This window comes from Cydia amplana, chromosome 14 (assembly GCF_948474715.1).
Source record: "Cydia amplana chromosome 14, ilCydAmpl1.1, whole genome shotgun sequence".
Taxonomy (NCBI): domain Eukaryota; kingdom Metazoa; phylum Arthropoda; class Insecta; order Lepidoptera; family Tortricidae; genus Cydia; species Cydia amplana.
The window spans coordinates 2,907,738-2,931,884 of record NC_086082.1 but is presented as its reverse complement, the minus strand read 5'-3'; the positions used below and the strand labels follow the sequence as shown (position 1 = coordinate 2,931,884).

Genomic DNA, 24,147 nt, shown 5'->3' with positions numbered 1-24,147 from the left:
ACATAAAACAACAAAACGGTACGATTAACGTAGATAGACTTTAGTATCCAACTGACCAATAGGCGAACTGGAGTCTAACTAAAGTTCTATGAGATACTTTTTAAATCTTAGGCATAGATATTATTCATTGTTTACTGCCTCTGTCACTAGTAAAATGCTTTTAAGAGCCGCGCGGCAACCAAACAATAGAATAATCCTACCTGAAAGATTAGTTGTTGTATTTTTTTGCAGATGTATCTAGCTTATCACAAAGAGATAAGACCAAAAGCACCAACGCACGTTGTAAAAACAACACGTTCTATTGAATGAAACTTCTGCACTTTGTTTATTATCTATGTCATGTATTTTGTTTTTCACACGATATGGCAATTGAAAATACTTAATCTCATTTTGTTAGTACCCCGTTCGTGGTAGTTTCAGTTATGCATTTGTCTTAGTTAGATAATCATTTAGGTCGTTAGATATTAAATTATAAATATAGATTTCATTGCTATACGTATAAAATGCATGTACCTACCTAGACTTAACAAATATGGAGTGCCCTAACAGGGTGTCATATATGTACCTACCATCCTCAAATTATAACAGCTGATGTATAATGAGCATGACTATAGATGACAATATAATAAAGAATAGGTTTACTTTCATTATCAAAAAACTACATCAATGAAGAAAATTATATAAATGAACTCAACGGTACCTAAGTTATTGTTAATTTTAATTTAATTAGAGTAAAACAAAACATATGAATTATTGAAACAAAGTCTACTTTATTATTGATATTACCAATCAATAACACGTTAAACTGCAAAGTAATCGAACTTTCCTAATCTCTCTTATATTCCACCGTATCTCTTCATAGCACGAATCTCTGCTACACGAAAATGAACGGTTGAACCCGCGGGTAAATAAGATCCGTTCTTTCGTGTACCCGTGTACCCGTGTACACGGGTACACGGGTACCCGTGTAAACGTCTCTGGATCCGGGCGGGTTCGTGTAGTTCGGGTTCTTAGTACCGCCGGGCTTAAGAACACGGGTACCCGTGTCAGCGTGTAACACGTGTATCGGGAGCTCTAATTTATACCTTACATCTTGGTCGGAAGGTTCAATTTTGATGGTCTTGGGCTAGCGTAAGGTACTTATGAAATCTCACAGTTGTGGACTTCAGTTTATTAATAGATAGACAACGGAAAAAGAACCTCATATTAATAGATTACACAAGTACATTCATAGTTAACAATATTGACACAGACAAAACGACCAAAATATGTGTACACTACACGACTTATTTGGCGAGACAAGTAGGCAATAGGACAATGTATTAGTATTTTATACAATCGTGATATAATGGAGAGATTTTCAGTCGAGTACCGTGTTTAGGCAACGAAGCTTGCTGAGTTGCCTAAGTGAGGTACGACATTGAAAAGATATTTTTAACCCTTTATCCGTATCGATATTTTAGACCTTGAATGTACAAAGTTTTAACGAAGTTCTTGATTCGTTTTCTTAAATTTTGGGCTTTTATAAACATTACTACTGGCGACTCATTTGACTAATATGATCATGAGTGAAAGAAACCAGCAGAATACCTCCCAAAAACTGAACCTCTAGCTCTAGCACATGTTCGCCGCGGTACAATGTCGCGCGAGATAGATTATCTTAAAAGACGGATAGTCTATGTCACGCGCGAAATAGTGCAAAGGCTCAATGAGCTAGGGGTGCTAGCTTGCTAGTTAATGTGGGACACAATAACTAAAAGTAGTCAATGTCAATAATCTCTATATTGACAAACGGGTGAAGAATTGAAGATCACAATTTTAATGATATTTTATTGCTTAAATGACGCATAGATATTTTCGTTTTTCGTAAAGTTAATATAAATTATTGGACAAGATGTAAGGATATTTTTCAAGTTGGGATAGGATTTTGAATTTCCGAGGCATCTGTACACAAAACAATGCTTGCTTACACTATAACTTTACTATTCTAAATGAATGGTTAGTCACATTTTTATTCAAAGGGTACTTAAGCGAAGCTGACTATACTACAGGTTAACACTAAAAAAAAACTACTATAAAACTTCATATTTAAAAAATATCTTTATATAACCTGAGTTCTAATCTCCCTATTTTTTCTAATGAAATATTTTACCCAAAAACCATTTTGTGCATGCTACTCTATCCGCCGCTACAACCCCAAAAGTAGTTTGCGAAAAGAAAAAAAAAACATTTTATTAAAGTGAGAAAGCGTGGTCATAGCTTTATCTTAATCTATTTTAGACAAAAGTGTACTCTAGTCAGTTGTCAATAAGGATTACTTTTAGTAGTCTTTATTGAGAACCAATAAAGCGGTTTTGAGTAAGAACGTAAGAAAAAATAACGTTTTTCTTTATGCAAACTATTAAGTTGGATCCACATATGCGTCGTAGTCCATATGGACCACTAGGGACTATAGCCCAAAATTTTCTTGTACAGCAGCAGAAGTTGCTAAGCGGGCGAGGTGTTCAAAATTACCTTGACACACTCTTATTCTCTTAACAATAAAGTCGCGTCAAGATCATTTTGAACACGTGGCCAGCTTAGCAACTTAGCAACCTAGTAGGCGTTCGGGTGCCGACGATCGATGGGATGATGATTGGTAGAACCAATTCCAATAGGGTAGGTTTGAGGTCATTACGAGTCTCTCAATTTACAAAAAAATACATTATGTGGAACCAACTAACGCTTATGTGTACAATCAGCATCAATAGTAGCATTAAGAATATGATTCCTACAGTGTAGATACTTAATTTACTCTCTAATATATTTACAGAAAGAGATATGTCTAAATATGTAAGTGACTTAGAATGTAGCAGATACTTTTCAAAGCGAATTGTAGCTGTATCATTATTTGTAAAAGTATTACAAATAATTTTGACACGTTCTAACCGCTATTATTGATGCTGCCTTCATATTTAAAGTCTAACTTCAACTCAATGTGCATTGCTTAATTTGTAACTGATTGCGACTTTTATAAAACAATTTATGTCATTAATAGCTTATCGTAAACACAACTAAGTTAAGAGCAGAGTGAGAAGATCATAATAAAAGTCGCGACCAGTTTTAATTCTTGAGATAATTCTCAACCGACAATAGTTCTTCACACTTTGATATAAGGTCGAGTTTTCAAACTTACCATTGGTGAGGCCTGCTCTAGGCCTCTGGCCTTCGGAGACCGTTTGCCGTCGAGGACGAGGGTGCTCGTCGTCTGATTTCGGCATCGTGATGTGATCCCTTTCGTTCTCTGTCTCTTTCGCACAGTTGCGCATGGCACTGGAATAGTAAGAATTGGGTTCAATAAAGAGTTGAATGATTATTAGAAAGATAACAGGGCCCAGGATGAACCCTGTGGTATTCCGAGCTACGGTTATGCTTTTATGTTGTTGATTTTATAAGATTCCAGTAAAAAACATTTATTGGGATCACTCGTGTTTGTAAAACCTAATAATATTTAGGCCTAAATGCCAAACGTGGTGCTTTAGTTTAGTTTGTATAGGTCATCTCATGCAATCAAACGCTTTAGGAAAATCGCAGTCAACTCCTGTGGCATATTTTTGATGACTTTAGTATCTAAACTGCATTATACTTAAGTACGTAGTCGTAATTATTTTCTTTAAACAGCTGCTAAGTGCTTTAAATATGTTTAAATTGTAGGTTGTGAAGTAGAGCAATGACGCCTTGGCGGCTTTGGTCAATACAATTGATCATTGATATTAACGAAAATATTTTAAAAGGAGAACAAGCACCGGCAGTCGCAGCAAGTAGGATTTCCTTAATATTGCTGGTGAGAATTGGAGGCTCCCAAATATCAGTTTAAAATGTAAATTGTTAGAACGCAGCACCGAGTAACTTGGGAAAAAATTGGCTACACTCACTGGTAGATGGTGGAGTGCATGCTCTGAGCGATGTTGGAGTCGTCCGTATGCATCCACAGCTCGCCGTCGCCCGTCGCCGTCTGCCGGCCCACCTCCATATAGAAGAAACACTCTGAATCGCCGCATCTGAAATGGTATGGTTGAGGATGAATATCTGAGTATCACAGATCTATCGCACTGACATTTAAAGACAACTTCTTATCGTGTGAAGGGACATTTTGCCAATATCTTGCCCAATGACCTTTTATTTAATGTAGACGTGTGACGTTCATAGTTGACAAAACTAAAATTTGATACAACGATTTTGACAACTAAATATAGGTCTAACTACGTAAAACATACGACTAACCAAATATAGGTTCCGTAACCTATATTTAGTGGCTCACGATCGTGCGCCTGGTACCATATCTACCTCATTTTACTTACATCTATGATCTTGCCACCCCTAACCCCCGGGGGGTAAGTAGCTCTTATTGGGGTATTCTGTAGTGCACGTAGTTGGACATATGTTGCGTTGTTTGTAGGTCGCCACATTCGCATAGTACATCACTTTGTCCCGGGTTGGTTCCGATTTCAGAAGGTGGTCTTTGGAATCGAACGGAAGATAACTGAAGTGTCCAAAAGGGAAGTATTCACGTAAATGAGCAAGATACATATAACAAACGGGCTCTAATCCTCTGTACACATCGTAACCCCCATGTCTTAAAGCATAGGATACAAGGATGTATCTAAGTAACAGCGATTGTAAGTCTGGCTACTATAATTTATTCTGTGGCTACACTTAGATACAATACCCTTCTGGACTCTAGGTGGCCGCTTTTTCCGTGCTAGGTTTGAAAGCTGAAACTATGTATGGAAATGATCACGTGACTATTCGTTGCTTTTTGGCATCCCTATACATTTTTCTTTTCGATCGGGGTTTTAAGACTGTCATCTTGGCCTGGGCCTTCTAGCAAGTACCACAGTGAGGTATATTACAGCCCTTGGTATGTACGTACCTTCTAATGTTTTTCAAGGAGTACTCGGTCTTCTCCGGGATGCCAAGGTCACTGATGACGTTGTTGTGACTCTCGATCTTGACAAGTGTCAGCGTCTTGTCCGTCAAGCACAATAAAGCCCCCATGTACGTACTTTCTAATGTTCTTCAAGGAGTACTCGATCTCCAGGATGCCTAAATCACTGATAATATTGTTGTGGGTCTTGATCTTGACAAGTGTCAGCGTCTTGTCCGTCAAGCACAGTAAAGACCCCATGTAAGTACCTTCTAATGTTCTTCAAGGAGTACTCGATCTTCTCCGGGATGCCAAGGTCACTGATGACGTTGTTGTGACTCTTGATCTTGACAAGTGTCAGCGTCTTGTCCGTCAAGCACAGGTTGTACAGCCCCTGGATGTTCTTGGACGCTCCCAGACCTTTCTTCTGTACGTTTACTTGCCAAACGTGTTCTGGAAAAGAGAATGGTCATATTTAAATTGGTTTAAGTTGTGAGAGAAATGTCCAAAGTTGTTAAAGTTACAAGACGTGTATAATGCGTTCTTAACTTCTTAGGCACACGTGATTGATACATCGCTAATAATTAGTCGTAATAGTCTAAAATGTTTAATAAAAATTGCGTGTACGTCAACTGCAGAGATAGTTGACCCCCCTGCAAACAAATTACTATGTACTTTGGCTATTAACGAAAATTTAATCATGATTCGTCGCAGACGAACTCGCAGACAGAAGCCAGTGTTAAATCTCCAAATAATTTATTCAAAATATTAATCATCCAATTAATAGTTCTTTAGTTGAATCAATTATTTGTATTTATATTGCCGGTACGGTATAAAGCCGTTTGCCTTGAAATGCATTTCCACAAAACAAATTGGGCAACACGCAAACAAAATGATGCAATGTTTACGATGCACTTGTTTTCTTCTAACTTCAGTAAACAAGTCGTGTTTATTGTTTGTTACGTTTATAAACTCATCAAGTAACGATAATAGGGTCACACAGGCAGTGAACGATATACCTATTGCATTATTCATAAAACAAGACGTTGCAAATAGCTTATAGAGTCGGACTCGCTCACCGAGGGTTCCGTACTTTTTAGTATTTAGAATAGAATAGAATATAAATAATTTTATTCGTGAGCACAAACACAAAATAGAAACAGATGTAACAGATATAACACAAGAGAATAAAAGGATAAAGTGCCACGAAATGGTCTCATCTCAGCATGTTGCTGGCGACTTCCAGCGCTGATCTTCCGATGAGACCATCCGGTGAAACAATCATGACAGGTAACATGAATACAAAACAAAATTAATATATAACATACAAAAGACAAAGACAGCAAAAAGATAAAAATACATTACAATAAATTATAAATTACTATGTACAATGTTGGGTCGTCCCAACGAATTTGTTGAATTTGTTGTTATAACGGTAACAGAAATGCATCATCTGTGAAAATTTCAACTGTCTAGTTATCACGGTTCATGAGATACAGACGGACAGTGGAGTCTTAGTACCGACCGACCGAAACATGAATTTTATACCGAAACCTGCCGAAACCAAAACTTCTGTTGGACATTAATGATACCTATTTCTTTTGTAAGTACCGTTCTATTTGAAAACAGCGCATATACATTTTATGAATGCATATAATTTTATGTTTAGGTCAGTTTCATTGCAATTAATAATTAATTAAGATAAACACAATTAATTACAGTAATCGTGTATTCAATTATAATAAATCTTACTATTAAGCTGGAAACAAATTATCGGACGCGGCTGACGGAGGCGGCTCACAGCCGCGACTTATAGGTATCTAGATAATGAATATACACTGAACTTTGCAAACTATCGGAGGTAAGCCGTGGACGTAACCTTGAGCCTTCGGACATCCGACAGAAATCTGGCGCGCTGGATGTTCCTGACTGTGCACACTTTTATAACGCGCGCGTCAGCCGCGTCCGTCAGCCGCGTCCGATAATTTGTTTGCAGCTTTACTAATGATTCTCGCAATTGAACTCTAATCGCATATGTATATTTAATTCATTATTAAATATACTATTATCTTGCTTATTTCCTACGTTGGACCGTAAAATCTTGACGGCTCCTTCTTAAAAAGTCGTTTAAAAATAAAACATTTACCTAATAATGATTTTCCTAATTAATATACCTCCAGTTAATAACTTAGTCTAAAAGGCGTCTTGTAACTTCCAATGCCAAGGTTGCCAGACAATTCTCACAATTCGTAAACCTTAATCCATAGGCATAAGGCCTACCATTGGTCAGTTATGAGTGCTATAGTATTTAGTACATACAATGAGAAATCCAAAAACCGCAACATTTAGGCGGTTATCACACTGCCGTGCCGCCGCAATTCGTTGCAGGGTTCGAAAGGATAATTAGTATCAATGATAGTTGTCTCGATAATTATCGTAATTTTTATGTCTGATAGCGATTAGCGATTGTGGGTAGCGATTTGATAATACCCTAAAATTTTAAACCTAAAAAACAAAAAAACGCCCAATAATTATGTTTTATTATCAAAGAATTCAAAGAAAATACCCATACCTGGGATAATTATCCGATATTTATCGGATAATTGTCAAAGACTATAATTATCTGGATAATTTCGAACCCTGATGATTCGTTGCGAAGTGACGAATTCGCGTGCGGCGACGATGGTACGGTGGTGCGATTTGCTCCATATCCTTGTCCGGAGTTGCGGTGCGCGAGTTGCGCGACGTATCGCGTCTATGTACAAAAATCCGTACGGTACTACGGAGCTCGGTGTGGTATACCCTGCGACTCGCACCGTATCTCCGTCCGACGTATCGTACGATTCGTACGACGATTCGCGATACCGGACGTCGCTCCGAAGTGCGGAGCAGTGTGATAACCGCCTTACACGTTCACCCACAAACGGTACCGCTTCGGCTGTCAATAAGGACGGATTTCTAATTGTTTTTTATAGCCTTACAACCTTAATGACAACCGTCGAAACGCCTAATGCCATTTTCTGGTATACATATTTATGCACAAACACGGATGCGATTACTCATGGGAATTCTGCGTCGATAACGTCCAACAATAATAGTAAACAACTCACTGACTGTATATACAAACAGCAACAATCGTGGACCTTATGCCTTTTGTAATAAGATTTACGAACTGTCAATTAACAGTGTAGGCAATGGTATGTAACAGAAGAGCTTACATACATAGCTTGCCGTTGTAATATGAACCTTATTGACTTGGACTTAAAACTCGATTTTGTAACTGCAATTACATACATATTCTATTTGTAAACTTTAATCAGTACTTATTCATCGGAAGAGCTTAAATACTCATTCCGCTATTTAATTATGAACCTTACACGCTTGCGTCATACGCTATTTTTCATAAGCACAGCTATAATTATAGTAAGTGTTAAAACAGTGCGTCAGTGTTGTTTCATATTAATTTGTACATAGGTTGTATCACTTGTATCGGTACCTAAAGGAAAATGTTGTTTAGGTAATTCCTAATTGGCCTAAAACTTTCCCGGTATAATTAATTTAATCTAATTAACTAAAAAAGGAATTCCCTTGCGGTAAAAAAAATGTATTTCTGAAATTACGAGGAAAACTAATCTAATTAGTCTAATTACATATTACGTTGAATTTCCTTTTAATATTTTTTTCTGTATAAGGGAGAAGTAAAAGCGGGAGAGGGAGGGGGTAGACCTCGGCAGACTTTCTCTGATCAGATCGGAAAAATCGTGAAGGCCAGATGCAGTATATTTATTTTCTTGGATTCTTTGATACAGTTAAAAATAATGTTTGGGGTTTTTTATATTTTAGGTTGATGTCAAATCGATATCAGGCATAAGAATCACGATAATTATCCTTTCGAACCCTGGTACGTGGGGAGCTACTCTCCAGCAGCTCGCCGCAAGCAAGCTGGGAAAACCAGCGAGCGATGGAGTTGTTGCATACAAAAATACAAAACAATACTAGTCAAAGGTTAACTGGAAGAAATCCCTTAAAGGGATAAGTTCGCCTTTGTACTGCCTATCCTGTGCCATAAATTTGTGTTCTGTGTTTTGTACAATAAAGAGTTTAACACTGATTTAAACTTTCACGATTTTTACACATTATTAAATTATACAACGGGACTTAATCGCGTATCTAAGTTTTAAGATTTACCTCCGACGTTTCGAGGACGGCGTTGTCCCCGTGGTCTCGGAGAAGACTGGAGACTCGGAGAAGTACTCTTCTCCGAGACCACGGGGACAACGCCGTCCTCGAAACGTCGGAGGTAAATCTTAAAACTTAGATACGCGATTAAGTCCCGTTGTATAATTTAATAATAAAGAGTTTATACATACATATACATACATACATTACATACAATAAAATAATTGGAATTGTATACAGGCTGATCCACTGATCTGATGACGTACTTAATACGTACGGGGTGACGTAAAAACTTTATCGGAACGATTAACGACTAGAAAAACATAGTAGCGTGTTTGTATAAAACTAGAAAATGTTAGATGTCAATCAACGGAAAACGGCGCCACGCCGCTGGTTTGATAAGATAACAACTTATAGTCGCATAGATAAACGGACAAATAAACATTTCACGCTTCCTAGTGTTTAAAAAAGTTTTGAAATATTAAGGTGTGATATCTTACTTAAGTGGGGCCGTAAAGCCAGGAAGTTAGAAAGTAACAAAAGATATGGCGTGCCGCGTGATATTTGCGACTGAAGATTTGGCGAAATCGTGGATTTTAAAGTTTTACCTCAATACTCTGAATGTATCTATACTTCCGTTTAAAACGTTGCTTGTCAAATCCTTAGGCAAGTATCACTAGATATTTAATACTAAAATGATACTGCTATGGTATTTGATTATATTATAATTTTAAATTGCTGACTCGATGACGTCGCAAGCCGATTCTCACAAACCCAAGAAAATAAATGTTGTGTCTTTTTAAGGGGTGATGTTATTTATTAGGTACAGAAATTTACAAATTTAATAAGTACTGAATTTATTTAAGCACTAAGTGTCACTTTGTATTGCACATTGGGCGGCGGCATAAGGATAAATCTAATGACATTGACATCTCATATACATTGTAATCCGTCGAACGGTGTAGGTTGTGCAGAAAACATATTTTTTCTTACAAGTATTTTGCCAAATGTCATCAGCAATTTTAACTAAAACAAAACTTATTATCTCCAAAATATCTTCTTTAACTATAATACACAAACGTTTCTTAAAATGATCAACAATACGCCGGAGTAAAAAAAATAGTCAACGCGTTTTTGTGCCATCCTGTATGTACACACACACATATCCATACACTCGAAATCGTAACCCTCCTTCGGCAGTTGTGTAAAAATTAAGTAAAAGTGTCTAATGACTAATGACAAATGTTAAAGTTTCTCCAAACTTTTGAGACCGAATATCCATCATCCAAAATCCGACGCGTCATCTTTTAGATAATTCACCCATATCCCATAATGGCCTTTACAGTTCTATAATCTGTAGGCACTTAGCCTTATCTTAGACTAAGATGCCTAACATATCTGGCCTATTGACCTACAACGGGCAGTAAATTAATTATTATGTTGTTTGTTTTCATGCAATGTTGCGTTTCGAAATAGAACATACGATTATGTAAGTATATAGTAACAGTGCTGTCAACAGGGTTCGAAATTATCCAGATAATTATAGTCTATGATAATTATCGCGATAATTATCCGATAAATATCGTATGGATATTGATGGATATAAAAAATAATTATTGGGTTTTTCTTACATTTCAGGTTTTAAATTTTTGGTTATTATCAAATCGATAATTATCAGGCATATCAATCACGATAATTATCAAGATAACTATCATTGATAATTATCCTTTCGTACCCTGGATGTCAATGATTGTCAGAGAACTTTGTCTTTGGAATAACGTTTATATTTTTTCCGCGTTGTTTCATCCGCTACTAGGGATTGCAAATATTCGAAACATTCAGGTATTCGAATAATTATTCGAATATTATAAAAAATAAGAAAAGGAACGAGAAATCGGTTTATTATCGTTTTATTCAAAAGATTTTTTCACATATTGCTAAAACTAATGATATTTTGCAGAAATCCACTTAATTGACTAGATTTTTAACCGACTTCCAAATCTCAAAGAAGGAGGTTATCAATTCGGTTGTATGTTTTTTTTTATGTTTGTTACTCCATATCTCCGTCATTACTGGACCGATTTTGAAAATTCTTTTTTTTTATTGTATGTATATGCATACAGATTGGTCCCGTTTTTGTCAAAACCCAGTTCTGATGAGGGGATCCATGAGGAATCGAGGGAACTCCTCAAATCTTAAAGGCATACATATAGTGATTTTTGTGTTTTTATCAACAAATCAAGCATATACATTCAGAAACGTGACATTTGATGAAGTGGAACTGCTGATGATGATCAGAACAGAACTCTTCAACGACGCATAGTTCACGTTTGGCGATTTGTCCTCTTCGTTATGTTCGTAAGCAAGTTAAGTTTTTAAGACACATTTTTGTCAAGCTCGAGTTCTGATGATGGGATCCATGAGGAATCGAGGGAACTCCTCAAATCTTAAAGGCGTGCGTATAGAGATTTTTGTATTTTCATCAGAAAATCAAGCATTTTTATTAAAAACTGTCGCATTTGATGAAGTGGAACTGCTGATGATGATCAGAACAGAACTCTTCAACGACCCATAGTTCACGTTTGGCGATTTGTCCTCTTCGTTATGTTTGTTAAGCAAGTTTAGTTTTGAAGCCACATTTCTGTCAAGCTTGAGTTCTGATGATGATGGGATCCATAAGGAATCGAGGGAACTCCTCAAATCTTAAAGGCATACATATAGTGATTGTTGTGTTTTAATCAACAAATCAAGCATATACATTTAAAAAGTAGCATTTGAGGAAGTGTAACTGCTGATGATGACCAGAACGAAACTCTTTAAGGACGCATAGCTCGCGTTTGGCGATTTTTCCTTTTCGTTATGTTTGTTAAGCAAGTTAGGTTTTTAAGCCATATTTATGTCAAGCTCAAGTTCTGAACATGGGATCCATGAGAAATCGAGGGAACTCCTCAAATCTTAAAGGCACACGTATAGAATTTTCTGTATTTTCATCATAAAATAAAGCATTAACATTAAAAACTGTCGCATTTGATGAACTGGAACTGCTGATGATGATCAGAACAGAACTCTTCAACGACGCATAGTACATGTTTGGTGATTTCGAATTTCGACTTTGACTTGGACTGGGACCCGGACTCGGATCCAGATCCGGACTCGTACCCGGATCCGGTTCGGACCCGGACCCGGACCTGGACTCGGACTCGGACCTGGACTAGACCCGGACTCGGACCCGGACTCGGACACAGACCCGGACCTTACCTACCATAAAATGTAGGTATAAAGTATGATGAGGCCAAACCCCTCCCGCTCAAACCCCCGTACACCGCACCGCATGCGCCGTTAAGTGGGTTAGGTTAGGTTTGAACTGCTATCCTCACAGAACCGAACAAAAGTGGGTTAGGTTAGGTTAGAACTGCGAGCCTTACAGAAACGAAATGCTACTAGAAAAGTGGGTGGTTTTACCTCCTTTTCTACATAGCGCACCATCTACAATAATCTTTCACCGGGCCGCATAGAAGTCGGTTTTTTTTTTCTTAAAAATTATATCATGCTACTATGAGATGCCCACATTTTATAAAAACAAGTAAAACGCAAAAATTAGACGTATTCAATATTTCTAGATAAAACTTTTATTATAAATGCGTCGTTGCGTGAAATAATATAACTCTAACCATCCAAACATCTAGGTACCTATGTAAGATTTTTTTTATTAGGTAATTATTTTCCGATTTAAATTAACTTGTAGTCACTCAGAGGCCTGTAAAAAGGCCTTTAATTCCATTGTATTTTGAATCTTTATTGACTTTATTTGTTTTGGCAAGTTTTTATACCTAATGGTCGGCTAATTATATAATATTGGAATATTTAAGGGAAAAAGTTAGTTGACTACTGGGTGGATTATTCGTCAGCTAAAGGTGCATGGTTATATAGATTACCTAGTTGGGCAGATTTGGTATGATCAAATTTGAGAATTGCGATAAGTGGCAAGGTTTAGACTTCAAAAATTCGCTTAACATACGCTTGTACTGAATAAACAGAATGACCCTTTAACTTAAAACTTACACACCGTAAAAATAACATACTTTTTGATTTCGTTTTCTTTCAAATTGAGTTAGGTTTCACTGTATTCACGAAGTCTATCGAGATGAATACAGTAAAAATATTATTTCCTTCGTATTTGGGTACCTATACCGTTCCTCATTCACTGTAAATACCCGGAAAACACACAGAAACTGTAACTACAGCGGATAAAATAGATTTTTTATAGTAATAAAAAAAATCGAATATTCGAAACCTGAGCGGCCGAATATTCGAATATCAAAACAGGTCGAATATTCGACAAATTCGAATATTCGAATTGCAAGCCCTATTTGCTACTATTGATGCTGACTGTACAAACACCAACAATACAACTGACCATTTGTATGTCTTATGTCGTAGGGATAAGGTTGACGACGTCGCTGACGAAGACAGACTTAGACCAAGATAACTCTGCAACGATCTTGACAGCGCAGACTGCAGTGCAAATGTTATTTATACTTTTACACGTCCTAATTTCATAGAAGTTTGACGTTTAAAATAACATCGCCGAAGACTTATCTTGGTCTAACCTACCAGTAAATATCAAATATTACGCACATCAGTTCTGAGAACTCACTAGTATCCCGGTACCAATGAATTCTCAGAACTGGTGTGCAAAATATTTAATAAATATTTACCTGTTGCTTTGGGCAGGCATGGCGCACCTCGCGATTTCGTCGCGTCGCTTCAAGTACATGCGGCCCACACCAATTTTGGTGTCTAGCCATAGTAGTTGCCCCGCACCACTACGAACGAAACGGACGCCTGCTCGCGCTTGCGCCACCTAGCGGTCATATCTGTCGTAATAGACGCGTTTTGTCAGAGTTAATCTTCTGTACCTAGTACTATTATTTATTCTGTGATTGTGGGGAAAACATGTGATCATTTAAATGTAGCGGAAAAAACAATACATTTAGTTTCATTAGAAATTCAAAGGTGGTTGCGAAAACTTTTGCAAGCCCGACGCAAAAAAGGATAACCTGTTTCAAATAAAATAGTGTTGAGATAGTTTTGGAAAATTCGCTCGCTTATTCTTCTACTGACTGTACATCTGTTTGTTTTCATAGCACTAATGTTGCGGCTTAAAATAGCGCATGTTTACTATGACATACATAATTGACGCTATATTTAGTAACTAGGTAATGAGTGTAAGAACAGATTTACAGTCACGGTCATAAACATGTATACGTATTTGCACCTTATTCCAATAGCGTAGGATAAAAGGTTGTATACATGTTTATGGAGGACTGTACTTAACGATAACGGCAACACTCTTAGCTGAATTTCGTTGGATCTTATGCCTTTGTGATAAGGTTTAAGAATGATCAGTAGTGTCCGACGGAAACCGGATTTTTCGCCTAAACCGAAATCAAAGGTTCTGTTTTGCTCTAGTTTCGACCTAAATCGATCCTTCGGATGAAACTTGATTTTTGAGCCTTAATCTACCGAAACCGAAATTTACCACTATCGAAAATACAGTTTCGCCGCGGCCGACGGGTTCCGTAGTTTTTTGGCCGAAATCGAACCATACGACGCGCCTTCGTAAACTATATCTAAGTGCACGAAGGTATATATTAAACTGTAACCTGTCTGTGGCTGTCTTTAGCGATAAAAGGGTTCAGAGAAGAACGACTGCCAAACTAAGATGCCACATTTTCGATTCCAATTTCTATCGAAGCCGAATTTATGCTATCTAATACTACATAATTTTTTCTTTCAACATTATTATACACAACCCTTACATTAATAAGCAATAACAAACCAAAGCAGCGAATATCCAAACATGATGCAATTTAAAAGTATATTTGGCAAGAGTTTTAAGCTATAAGTGAGTCAGACGTAAACATAGGGTTATCGGCCCAGGGTTAATCCGAATAGTTAACAAGCATTCGCCTCTTGTTTTTTTTAAATTACAAATCGGCTTAATTATAGCAGATATGACCGCTAGGTGGCGCAAGCGCGAGTAAGCGTCCGTTCCGTAGCGGTGCCAGGTTCCTACGGCTAGACACCAAAATTGGTGTGGGCCGCATGTACTTGTAGCGACGCGACGAAATAATTCACTGTATAATAGGTATTTAAAAAAAACCTTGAAATTTGAAAAAAAAAGCATACAAATACGCGACAAATTATGAACCTTTTAGAACTCTTGCTTGCTAAGCTATTGGAATAGTTCTTGTTGGGCGAGGCCACACGGTAGGTGCCTATAGGCATCCATTATAGCTATTAACATATGCTAGCAATTTTGGAAAACAAGTGATTATATGTATATATAGGTAGCTCAGGTAAGCAGGAAAGCACATCAAATATTATATGTTGGTAATTAATAATAATCAATCAGATTTATATAATATGTTTTCCCATTTCTTTTAATAACTTTATTTTCTTTTCCTTTTGTAAGAATTTGATATGTTTTCTGAAAGAGCTACGATTTTGTATGATTCCATGTACATATGTATATTTTCTAAATCAAATTTCTATTACACCTTATGTGTATAATTGCATGAATTCTATAGTAATTTAAATTGTATTTTTTCCCTTATTTTCTCGTAATGCATGTTAATTATAAGATGTAATTATTTTTGAAAAGATGTGTCCCGCCGAGTTTGTTGCCGGTCCCATATTGGGATACCCTCCTCCAATTGAGGGGGGATTTAAATCTTCTCGGGGCAGAGGTGTAGGGTTGGAGCCGGTCTACCTAGCTTTATTTAAAACACTTGAAGATGGTATATCATTCGTTAGTAGAGTCAAAGCTTCGGTACAGCATTAAACTATGGGGCAATGGTTATAAATACAATGCAGACTCTGCATTCAAGATGCAAAAAAGGGCTATTCGTACCATAGTTAGAATCTCGCAAAGAGATTCTTGCGTGGATCACTTCACCGAACTTAAAATCTTGCCAGTGCCGTCCCTGTATATTCTTGTCCTGCTCTCTGATCTAATAAAACATTTACATCAGGTTGAAAACCAGAGCGAAAGAGAGAGCAGGCTCTTGTCTAGAAGAAAAGACATCCCCAATAAGATTATAGCCAAGTTCAATATACCGAAGCATGCTGCTTGTGTCCAGGCTATTCAATTATTTAATAAATTACCGATCGAGTTGAAATCCATAGTAGATCATTGTATTTTTAATGCAAGGCTTAAAGCGTTTCTTTTAAGGAAGTCCTATTATTCTGTCCAGGATTTTATTAATGATAATAATCTTTATTGACTAAACCTACAACCTACATACCAAATTTGTAAATATTATTAAGTTTGTAAATAATTGTTATAGTTGCATGATATTATTTAAGTTTTATTTTTATTTTTTATTTATTTTTAATTTAAATTTTTAATTTTAATTATAATTTATATTCATATACAATGTAAATTGTGACTGAATAAAAAATGAAATGAAATGAAATTTGACGTTCATAAGCGCATTGTAATTATGCCTACTTGAATAAACTATCTTTTATCTTTATCTTATCTTATCTTATACATATGTTTAGCTGTACTGACATATTTTTGTAAACTTTTTGAAGTAATAATATTTTGAATAGTAGTGACATATGATAAATTGATAATATTTTAAAACTCACCTTTTATTTTGAAATTATTTTTAAATCTAATATTCTAGTTGTAGATAATTTTGCCAATTTGATTTTTTTTTAAGATCATGCAAAATACTGAGGCCTTTACAGCTATGTTTTTAAAGTGAAATTATTTAATATAGCTGGTCAACCAAATCTTGACAGTAAAAAAAGGCGCGAAATTCAAATTTTCTATGGGACGATATCCCTTCGCGCCTACATTTTTCAAATTTGTCGCCTTTTTCTACTGTCAAGATCTGGTTGACCAAGTATATATGTACAATAATGTATATTTTTTTTTTTATTTGTTTAATAATTTTTGAGCTATAGGATGAACAAATATCATTTTTAACAAATTTGGACATGAATTTAAAATTGTAAAAAGCGAGATATTTAATTTATTTGATTTGTCATTTATAAAAACAAAATAAGTGGCCAATCAATAATAATTTTACATAAAAATAATATTTTGAAGATACAAAAAAAAACCATGTGATTTGTTTATTTTATATAATAACATCAAAACATTTTATGTACAAACAAGCCACATTTTTCTTCACTAACATCTTTTAACAATAAAAATGTAAGTAAGTCGCATATTAACAGTTTAAAAAACCTTTGAAATCTTTATATTCAAAATAAATTGACGCAAATTGGTAAATATGTTCCATATTGTTTTAAAGGTGGGCGGAAGGGCCCTTTATGTTAATATCATTGAGATTAATGGGTGCTTGTTTATTTATAGTGAACCTTTAGGGTCATTGACTTGGGCCTTGAGTTAGAGAGCATGTTTTCCATTCATTCATTCACTATTTGAGAGTTCCCTTAGTTAGAGGCAATAGGGAATATTACTCAAACCTCTGCGTAGCCGAGCCACTAGCACATTCAGAGGGTCTACTGCGAATTATGAAAATCAAAATATCGTTATCTGCGTCTCTGACACTCTTGCATTTTCGAACGATAGAGAAGCAGATAGCGAAATTTAAATTTATGCGGTAGGTCTCTGTAAACAAACCGCCTTGATGCATCAATGTCATATTTATTTGCAACAAATTATCTGCGAAAACTTGTCAAAATACTGTTAAACATACAAATGAGAAGAAATGAAAATGTGTCACAAAACTTATTTTGACAGTAGTTTGTATCTAGTTATCAATCATGTCATGTTTTTAACTTTGAGCAGCTTTGAGTTAGCTAACAATTCGGTACTTTCCTCTACTTAAAATAAATTATTTTTCACTGTGCACGAAATAAAACACCAGATAATTATTAGAAAAACATAGATGGCAGTTATTTTTAAACACTATTTCTATTTAATAAATCACATTGAAATATAAAAAGTAGACGAGTTGACCATGACTTCACTACACATGTTTTCATATAAATTCCATATTAGCAAATCATTTTATTAGTTCTAAAAAAGCTGATTTGACTAGTAGGAAAGTAGCCAATTGCATGTTTTACTATTATAATTTATAACTTACCAAATTTCATTAGGCACATTTTTATTTCCTTCTGCCAGTGAAAAGCCCCTTAGCAAATTTCCTTTAGGTATTTTTTATTGCACTTTAGTCTTTGGAAGCGCCCTTGGTTAGTTCACTAGAACTAGACTATAGACTTTAGGAAGTGGCAATATGATCCATTATTGTTTGACTGTTTGCATTAGGGAGTTCTCCCGGTACTGGTTTCCTATACAAATACAGTACCGGAACCGGGAATTACCGGTTCTCGCCATACAAACTCAGTGCCGGGAGTTCCCTAATTTGCATAAACATTTATCCTCAATACTTTTGCAATGGTAAAGGAAATTTATTAGTTAGCTTATTTAAATTAGTATGTATGATTATATGCAGTGCTTGTAATTGAAGGGTTCATTTTTAGGATTCCGTAGCCAAATGGCAAAAAACGGAACCCTTATAGATTCGTAATGTCTGTCTGTCTGTCTGTCCGTCTGTCCGTCCGTATGTCACAGCCACTTTTTTCCGAAACTATAAGAACTATACTGTTGAAACTTGGTAAGTAGATGTATTCTGTGAACCGCATTAAGATTTTCACACAAAAATAGAAAAATTTTCTAAACTGAATAGTTTGCGCGAGAGACACTTACAAAGTGGTAAAATGTGTGTCCCCGCCCTGTAACTTCTAAAATAAGAGAATGATAAAACTAAAAAAAATATATGATGTACATTACGTGACATTACCCTGCAAACATCCACCGAAAATTGGTTTGAACAAGATCTAGTAAGTAGTTTTTTTTTAATACGTCATAAATCCCCTAAATACGGAACCCTTCATGGGCGAGTCCGACTCGCACTTGGCCGCTTTTTTTTTTAATAAAAATGATCAGTAATATAAATTTTGTATGAAACAAGACATGTAGGTATACATATACAGTAGTTTGATAAATTTGTAACTGTATTTCAGGGTAACCTGAATATGTTAAATAATAATAGAATAGTATCTGTAGTTTAGATATTTTTCACCACACCAGCTTGTAAAGGCTCTCTTTCTCTAAAACTGATGCATTTTATCCATAAGAGTGGGCAAAGTAATTTGATGCATATTTAGAGTTGTTTCCTAAAGTCCACCAGACTTGACTTTTTAAATAATGATTTTGGATAATTAATAATTAACTACCTGTAACTAACATTTTTTGTAATGCACATGACATGTAATGTTGAAAATTTAAATAAATAATTTATGATTTATTTACATTGGGAAGGTGCAAAGTCGGTGGAGGAAGAAGTGGCTGATTGTCATAAACACACGCTATCTTATGGAATGACGCACATTAATGCTAGTGGCTGCCGTTGGAACTAATTTTACTTCATAAGATTTAACGTAGAAAATTCCACAAAATGAGGGCAGCACCAGTCGCCTAGCGAATATGTTTTATTTGTGATTCATTTCAATAGAAGATCAATTGTAATCAGAACTTCTCAACGGAAAAGCCCCTCAATTCAAATATTGTATTTCAGAAACATGAACGGAAGTAGGTCAAAATCGACTCTCAAATTATGTTTTTTATCACAGTGTTTTGCCAAAAAACCAAGTTTGTAGAAAAAACAACTCAATATACCCAGTATGTTCACAACTTCAAGGGCGCTTAAAAAAATAAAACATACTGGGTAATTTTATCTTTCTTGGCATTAAATTTTTTTTAATTCCATTCAAAGATCTAACGATAGTAAATGTTACCATACTGGATTGGCCTATCTATCAGCTTAGCACACAAAAAAAATCAAGCATCTACCGCAATAATTCACGTCACCATAAATAAAAATCTCATCGTACTCGGCGATAGGTGAAACCTTAAAAAAAATCATAACTCCGAAAATACGAAAAATCGCGGAACATACATGGGGGTGATTCAGATAGCCCTCTAGGTCCTCTACCTCCCAGCTTCAGTATATCACTACTTCTTGGGACACCTTGTATATTAAAAAAACATTGACAAAAAAGCATAGACAAACAATTTTTTTAATTATTTGAGCATTGGAGAATAATAGTGCCATATGGTAAAAACACAGACAGGAAATAAATAGACTACTAAGAAAAATTTAATATATGCCTATATTTTATAGTTTTAAAAACAAATTGTGTTTGCAATAATAGTTTATTATAACTACTAAAGGATTTTTATGCGGTTTTCACAGGGCTTGGGTTGTTAGTTACCATATAAAAAAGAAAGTATGATTCTCTATGCCTATGCTATACTGACAAGCAACTATCAGGCCTTGTCCATATTTTCAGATGATTCATATTTTCGGTGATTATGATCAAGCAACAGTACCTTGGCAATATAACCCAATTCTTGAAATCAGTGCCGTGGCAATATAACCCAATTCTTGAAATACATAATCGTCTACATTTCTAACAAGCAAAATTAATTTCTACATGTATGTAGTTATGCACATATGTTCCAACCCACATTAACACCAGTAAAATGTCATTGAAATTAATGACTATTGTTTTTGACTTAAGACCTATAATTTTTACTATTTATTTTATTTAAACTTTATTGCACAAAAGAATAACTTAATGTACAAAAGGCGAACTTAATGCCATGAGGCATTCTCTACCAGTCAACCTTAAGGCCAAGCAGAAAATATTGTAGGTGGTGCATTAGAAAACCAAAAGAGAACTTAAACTAGAAACAAAATACATACAATGTACATATATACATATATCACATGAATCTTTAATAAATATGGCATTAATACATAAATATAGATTAATAATACATACATATATATATATATATATAAATATATAGATATTATACAACTTGACAGACAGATACTTAATTCTTCTTTGAACTGCCAGCAAAGAAATCACGCATAGATTTTTTAAAAGCATACTTGTTAGGTGCTTTTCTAATGTTAGGGGGAAGACCATTCCAGAGGTGGACCACCTGAATGGAGAATGAATCAGACATAAAACCCGTCCGATGAAGAGGGATAGAAAGAGCTCTATTGCCGGTAGAGCGAAGCTTACGGTCATGAGAGTCACCCAAAAAGTGAAAGAAGGATTTGAGATATTCAGGGGAGTACTATATCTTTAACTGACTGATATCTTTACTATTTAAATAACTATTTATTTTTCTCAAAAATGGACGGCAAAGTCGACGTTGCCGGTTAAAAAATAGGTCGCGAAGTGCGTAGTTTATGGTCATTCAAAAAATTAAAAAGTTAAAAACATTGCAGTCTCGATTTCGGGACTGCAATGTCGCATACAAATTCCATTATTTAACGAGTTCCAAACTTTTTAAAACTTTAAATGGCCATATCAAATGAAGGCATAGGTCCCTTAAACAGCCAAACAGATGATCAGCACTTATTATTATAAAGCCTATAACAGACTATCGCACCGCACCGCGACCTTGGAGCGTCGCACCTATAAGTGAGAGCTAGAAACAGATATCTCTTTCTCGCTCTCACTTATGGGTGCGACGCTCCAAGGTCGCGGTGCGGTGCGATAGTCTGTTACAGGCTTAATGTTGGTACCGTGACTATTTAGGTGTCTCAAATAGGTTGGCGTATTTTCAGCAGAAAAATACACTTCTTTTTTTTTTTTAAAGGCGGCAAGCAAATTTTTTTAATGGTTGTATTTTTTTCTGTGAAAATTAGAACGTTGCTTCTGTAAGTTCTGTAAAATATTTCTATTTCTTGCACCATTTTTGAGAAAAGCACTATATATGACTCGGCTGGAAGGCTACTTGCTGGCTTCGGATTCAATTAAACGGACTCCCAAGGTCGTCCGTTTAAAACGAATCCTCAGCCTGCAAGTAGCTACTTCCGAACCTCGACAATAATGTACTATATCTAATTCTCTTAAAATATATGATTAAGACTTTTTTTTTAAGTATGAAAACCCAAACGTACAAGCTAGTCCATGTTGGAAGTTGTTTAAAAATATTTTTTCATATGAAAGAACACAGCTATTTAATGATACCTGTAATTTACATTTAATTTTTGACTTGTTATGTAAGGATAAATGATAAATTTATAAGCAGAATTTAAAAAAAAATATGATTATAATAAAAATAAAGATTTTCATAAATCATAGACATAAAACTCCAATTAACAGTGTGTTGTTGACATGTTGTTCTAACTCTTGCTTATTTTTGCCACACAAAACAAATCATTTAAAAAGTGGTAGAAATCTACATAACCTAAATTAAGTAGCAAATAATAAGAAAAGAAATTATTATCTTGACTGTTTTAGTTTACAAGTGAACTAGTACACAATGTAAAATCCTTACTTGTCCCAAATAGTTTATCAAAACAGGATGATCTAATAAGAATTTACTTACGGATAGGATGTAGGAGTTCATCACTGTTTTCATCGGAGGAGTGTTGCCGCAAGATGGCAGTCAACCAGCCATGCAGCTCCTGCTCGTTCTCTGCCACCACACAAAACTGTTCTTCACGAGTAAATAGTGCTATCACATGCTTCTGCTTAAGGTCCAAGCGGCGCGTAATGTTGTAACAACTCTTTAGAGGTAAAACTCGGCGAGGCGCCGCGCCAGCACGAAATTTCTTCTCAGATTCATAGTAATCCAGCCGAGCCGAGCAATCTGCACTCTCCGCTCGCAGCACGAAGTATTTCTTCTTCATCGTCTTCAGCTTCCGCAGGTGCCCCTGGCGCACCACGGCGCCCGCGCCGCCCCCGCCCGCCGCAGACATGTCAGCGTGCCCGCATCGCAGCCCTAGCGACTCTGGCACATGCCCGCCGACCTTGAGGTTGTTTACGAATTCCGCGATCGCGGTCACCCGACCTGACGAGACGCTCCCGACGGTTCACGTGAAACACGCGCGGCGACTAAAAATACGTACTATCTTTTTCGAAAAGTGCGTAAATAGTAACGCGCCAGACGATAAATCTAACGCCCGATTCGCGAACCGACGCAGTTCCGTATATGCGGCTCCGAGGCGCCGAGCCACTCGCCACACTGATTCCTCGCGGCCACGATAACAATAATTTTATCCTAATCGCGTTACGTTATGAAAATAACAAAATACATCAACAACACTATTCAATCCATAATTTGGTACGCTATTTCACTCGGTCATTCACAGACACTAGAGTTTAGAAAGAGATAAAATCATTCATAGTAAACGTAATGCACCGCACGCCCTTCCGTATCGCAGGGCATGGAAGTCATGCCTCTGCATGACATCAAAACATTCAATTTTACTACTATCCTGCAGTTCCCGCACTGTTATGAAACTTCTCGGCTGTTACAAACCAAATTAGAGATTTACTGTTCAGTTTTCGTCTATGCAATCACTCGATTTATAAAAACTGCGCATCGTTTTTTATTGGTTCTATTGCGTGTCATTTATTTGTACGGCGGAATACTATACTACACTCGGAAATATTCAAGTACGATGCGCAAAAAACTAGACGTGTAGAGGGCTCAAAACGTGGTCCTTTGCGCAGACTGCAGGCAGTTCTCAATTATGAACTTTCTTGAATCATCGAGATAAAATGAAAATGATGCCGATTTATTTGGACATTACGTTTTTTTTTATATTTTAATTTTACTCGTGCATAAACATAATTGTATGTAAATAATATTTTTTATCGTAGATCTGATTTCGTTGTCTGTGTTGGAGTGCCTTTACTTTCCTTTTTTTTGCTGTGGTCACTTTATCTGCCAACCATACACAACACAAATGACCACCGTATTTGCCCAAAAAAATATTCTTGTTGTATCTCTCCTAGCCGGTTTGAACTCTCGCGCGAGCCACGAGACGAGCCGCGAGCCGCGCTACGAGACGCGAGTGTAAGTGGTGGGCTCGCGGCTCGTCTCGTGGCTCGCAAGCTCGTCGAGCTAATATAATTTAAACACTAACGGCACGGCATAAGGTTTATAATCGAATGACAAGCCGAACGCGAGTGTAAGC

The 24,147-nt window shown here is 36.2% G+C and overlaps 1 protein-coding gene across 1 annotated transcript in view; it reads right to left on the bottom strand.

The window, feature by feature from the left end:
* The window catches only part of LOC134654313 (serine/arginine repetitive matrix protein 1), a 50,132-nt gene extending 26,349 nt beyond the window's left edge, over positions 1 to 23,783 (bottom strand). Inside the window, exons 1-4 of the mRNA XM_063509778.1 lie at positions 22,551 to 23,783; positions 5,176 to 5,359; positions 3,915 to 4,040; positions 3,176 to 3,312 (exon numbers count right to left, since the gene is read on the bottom strand). Of these exons, the coding sequence (XP_063365848.1) occupies positions 3,176 to 3,312; positions 3,915 to 4,040; positions 5,176 to 5,359; positions 22,551 to 22,923 (820 nt within the window). The 5' untranslated portion in view covers positions 22,924 to 23,783. The remainder of the gene's footprint in view (positions 1 to 3,175; positions 3,313 to 3,914; positions 4,041 to 5,175; positions 5,360 to 22,550) is intronic.
* Positions 23,784 to 24,147: the final 364 nt, after the last annotated feature.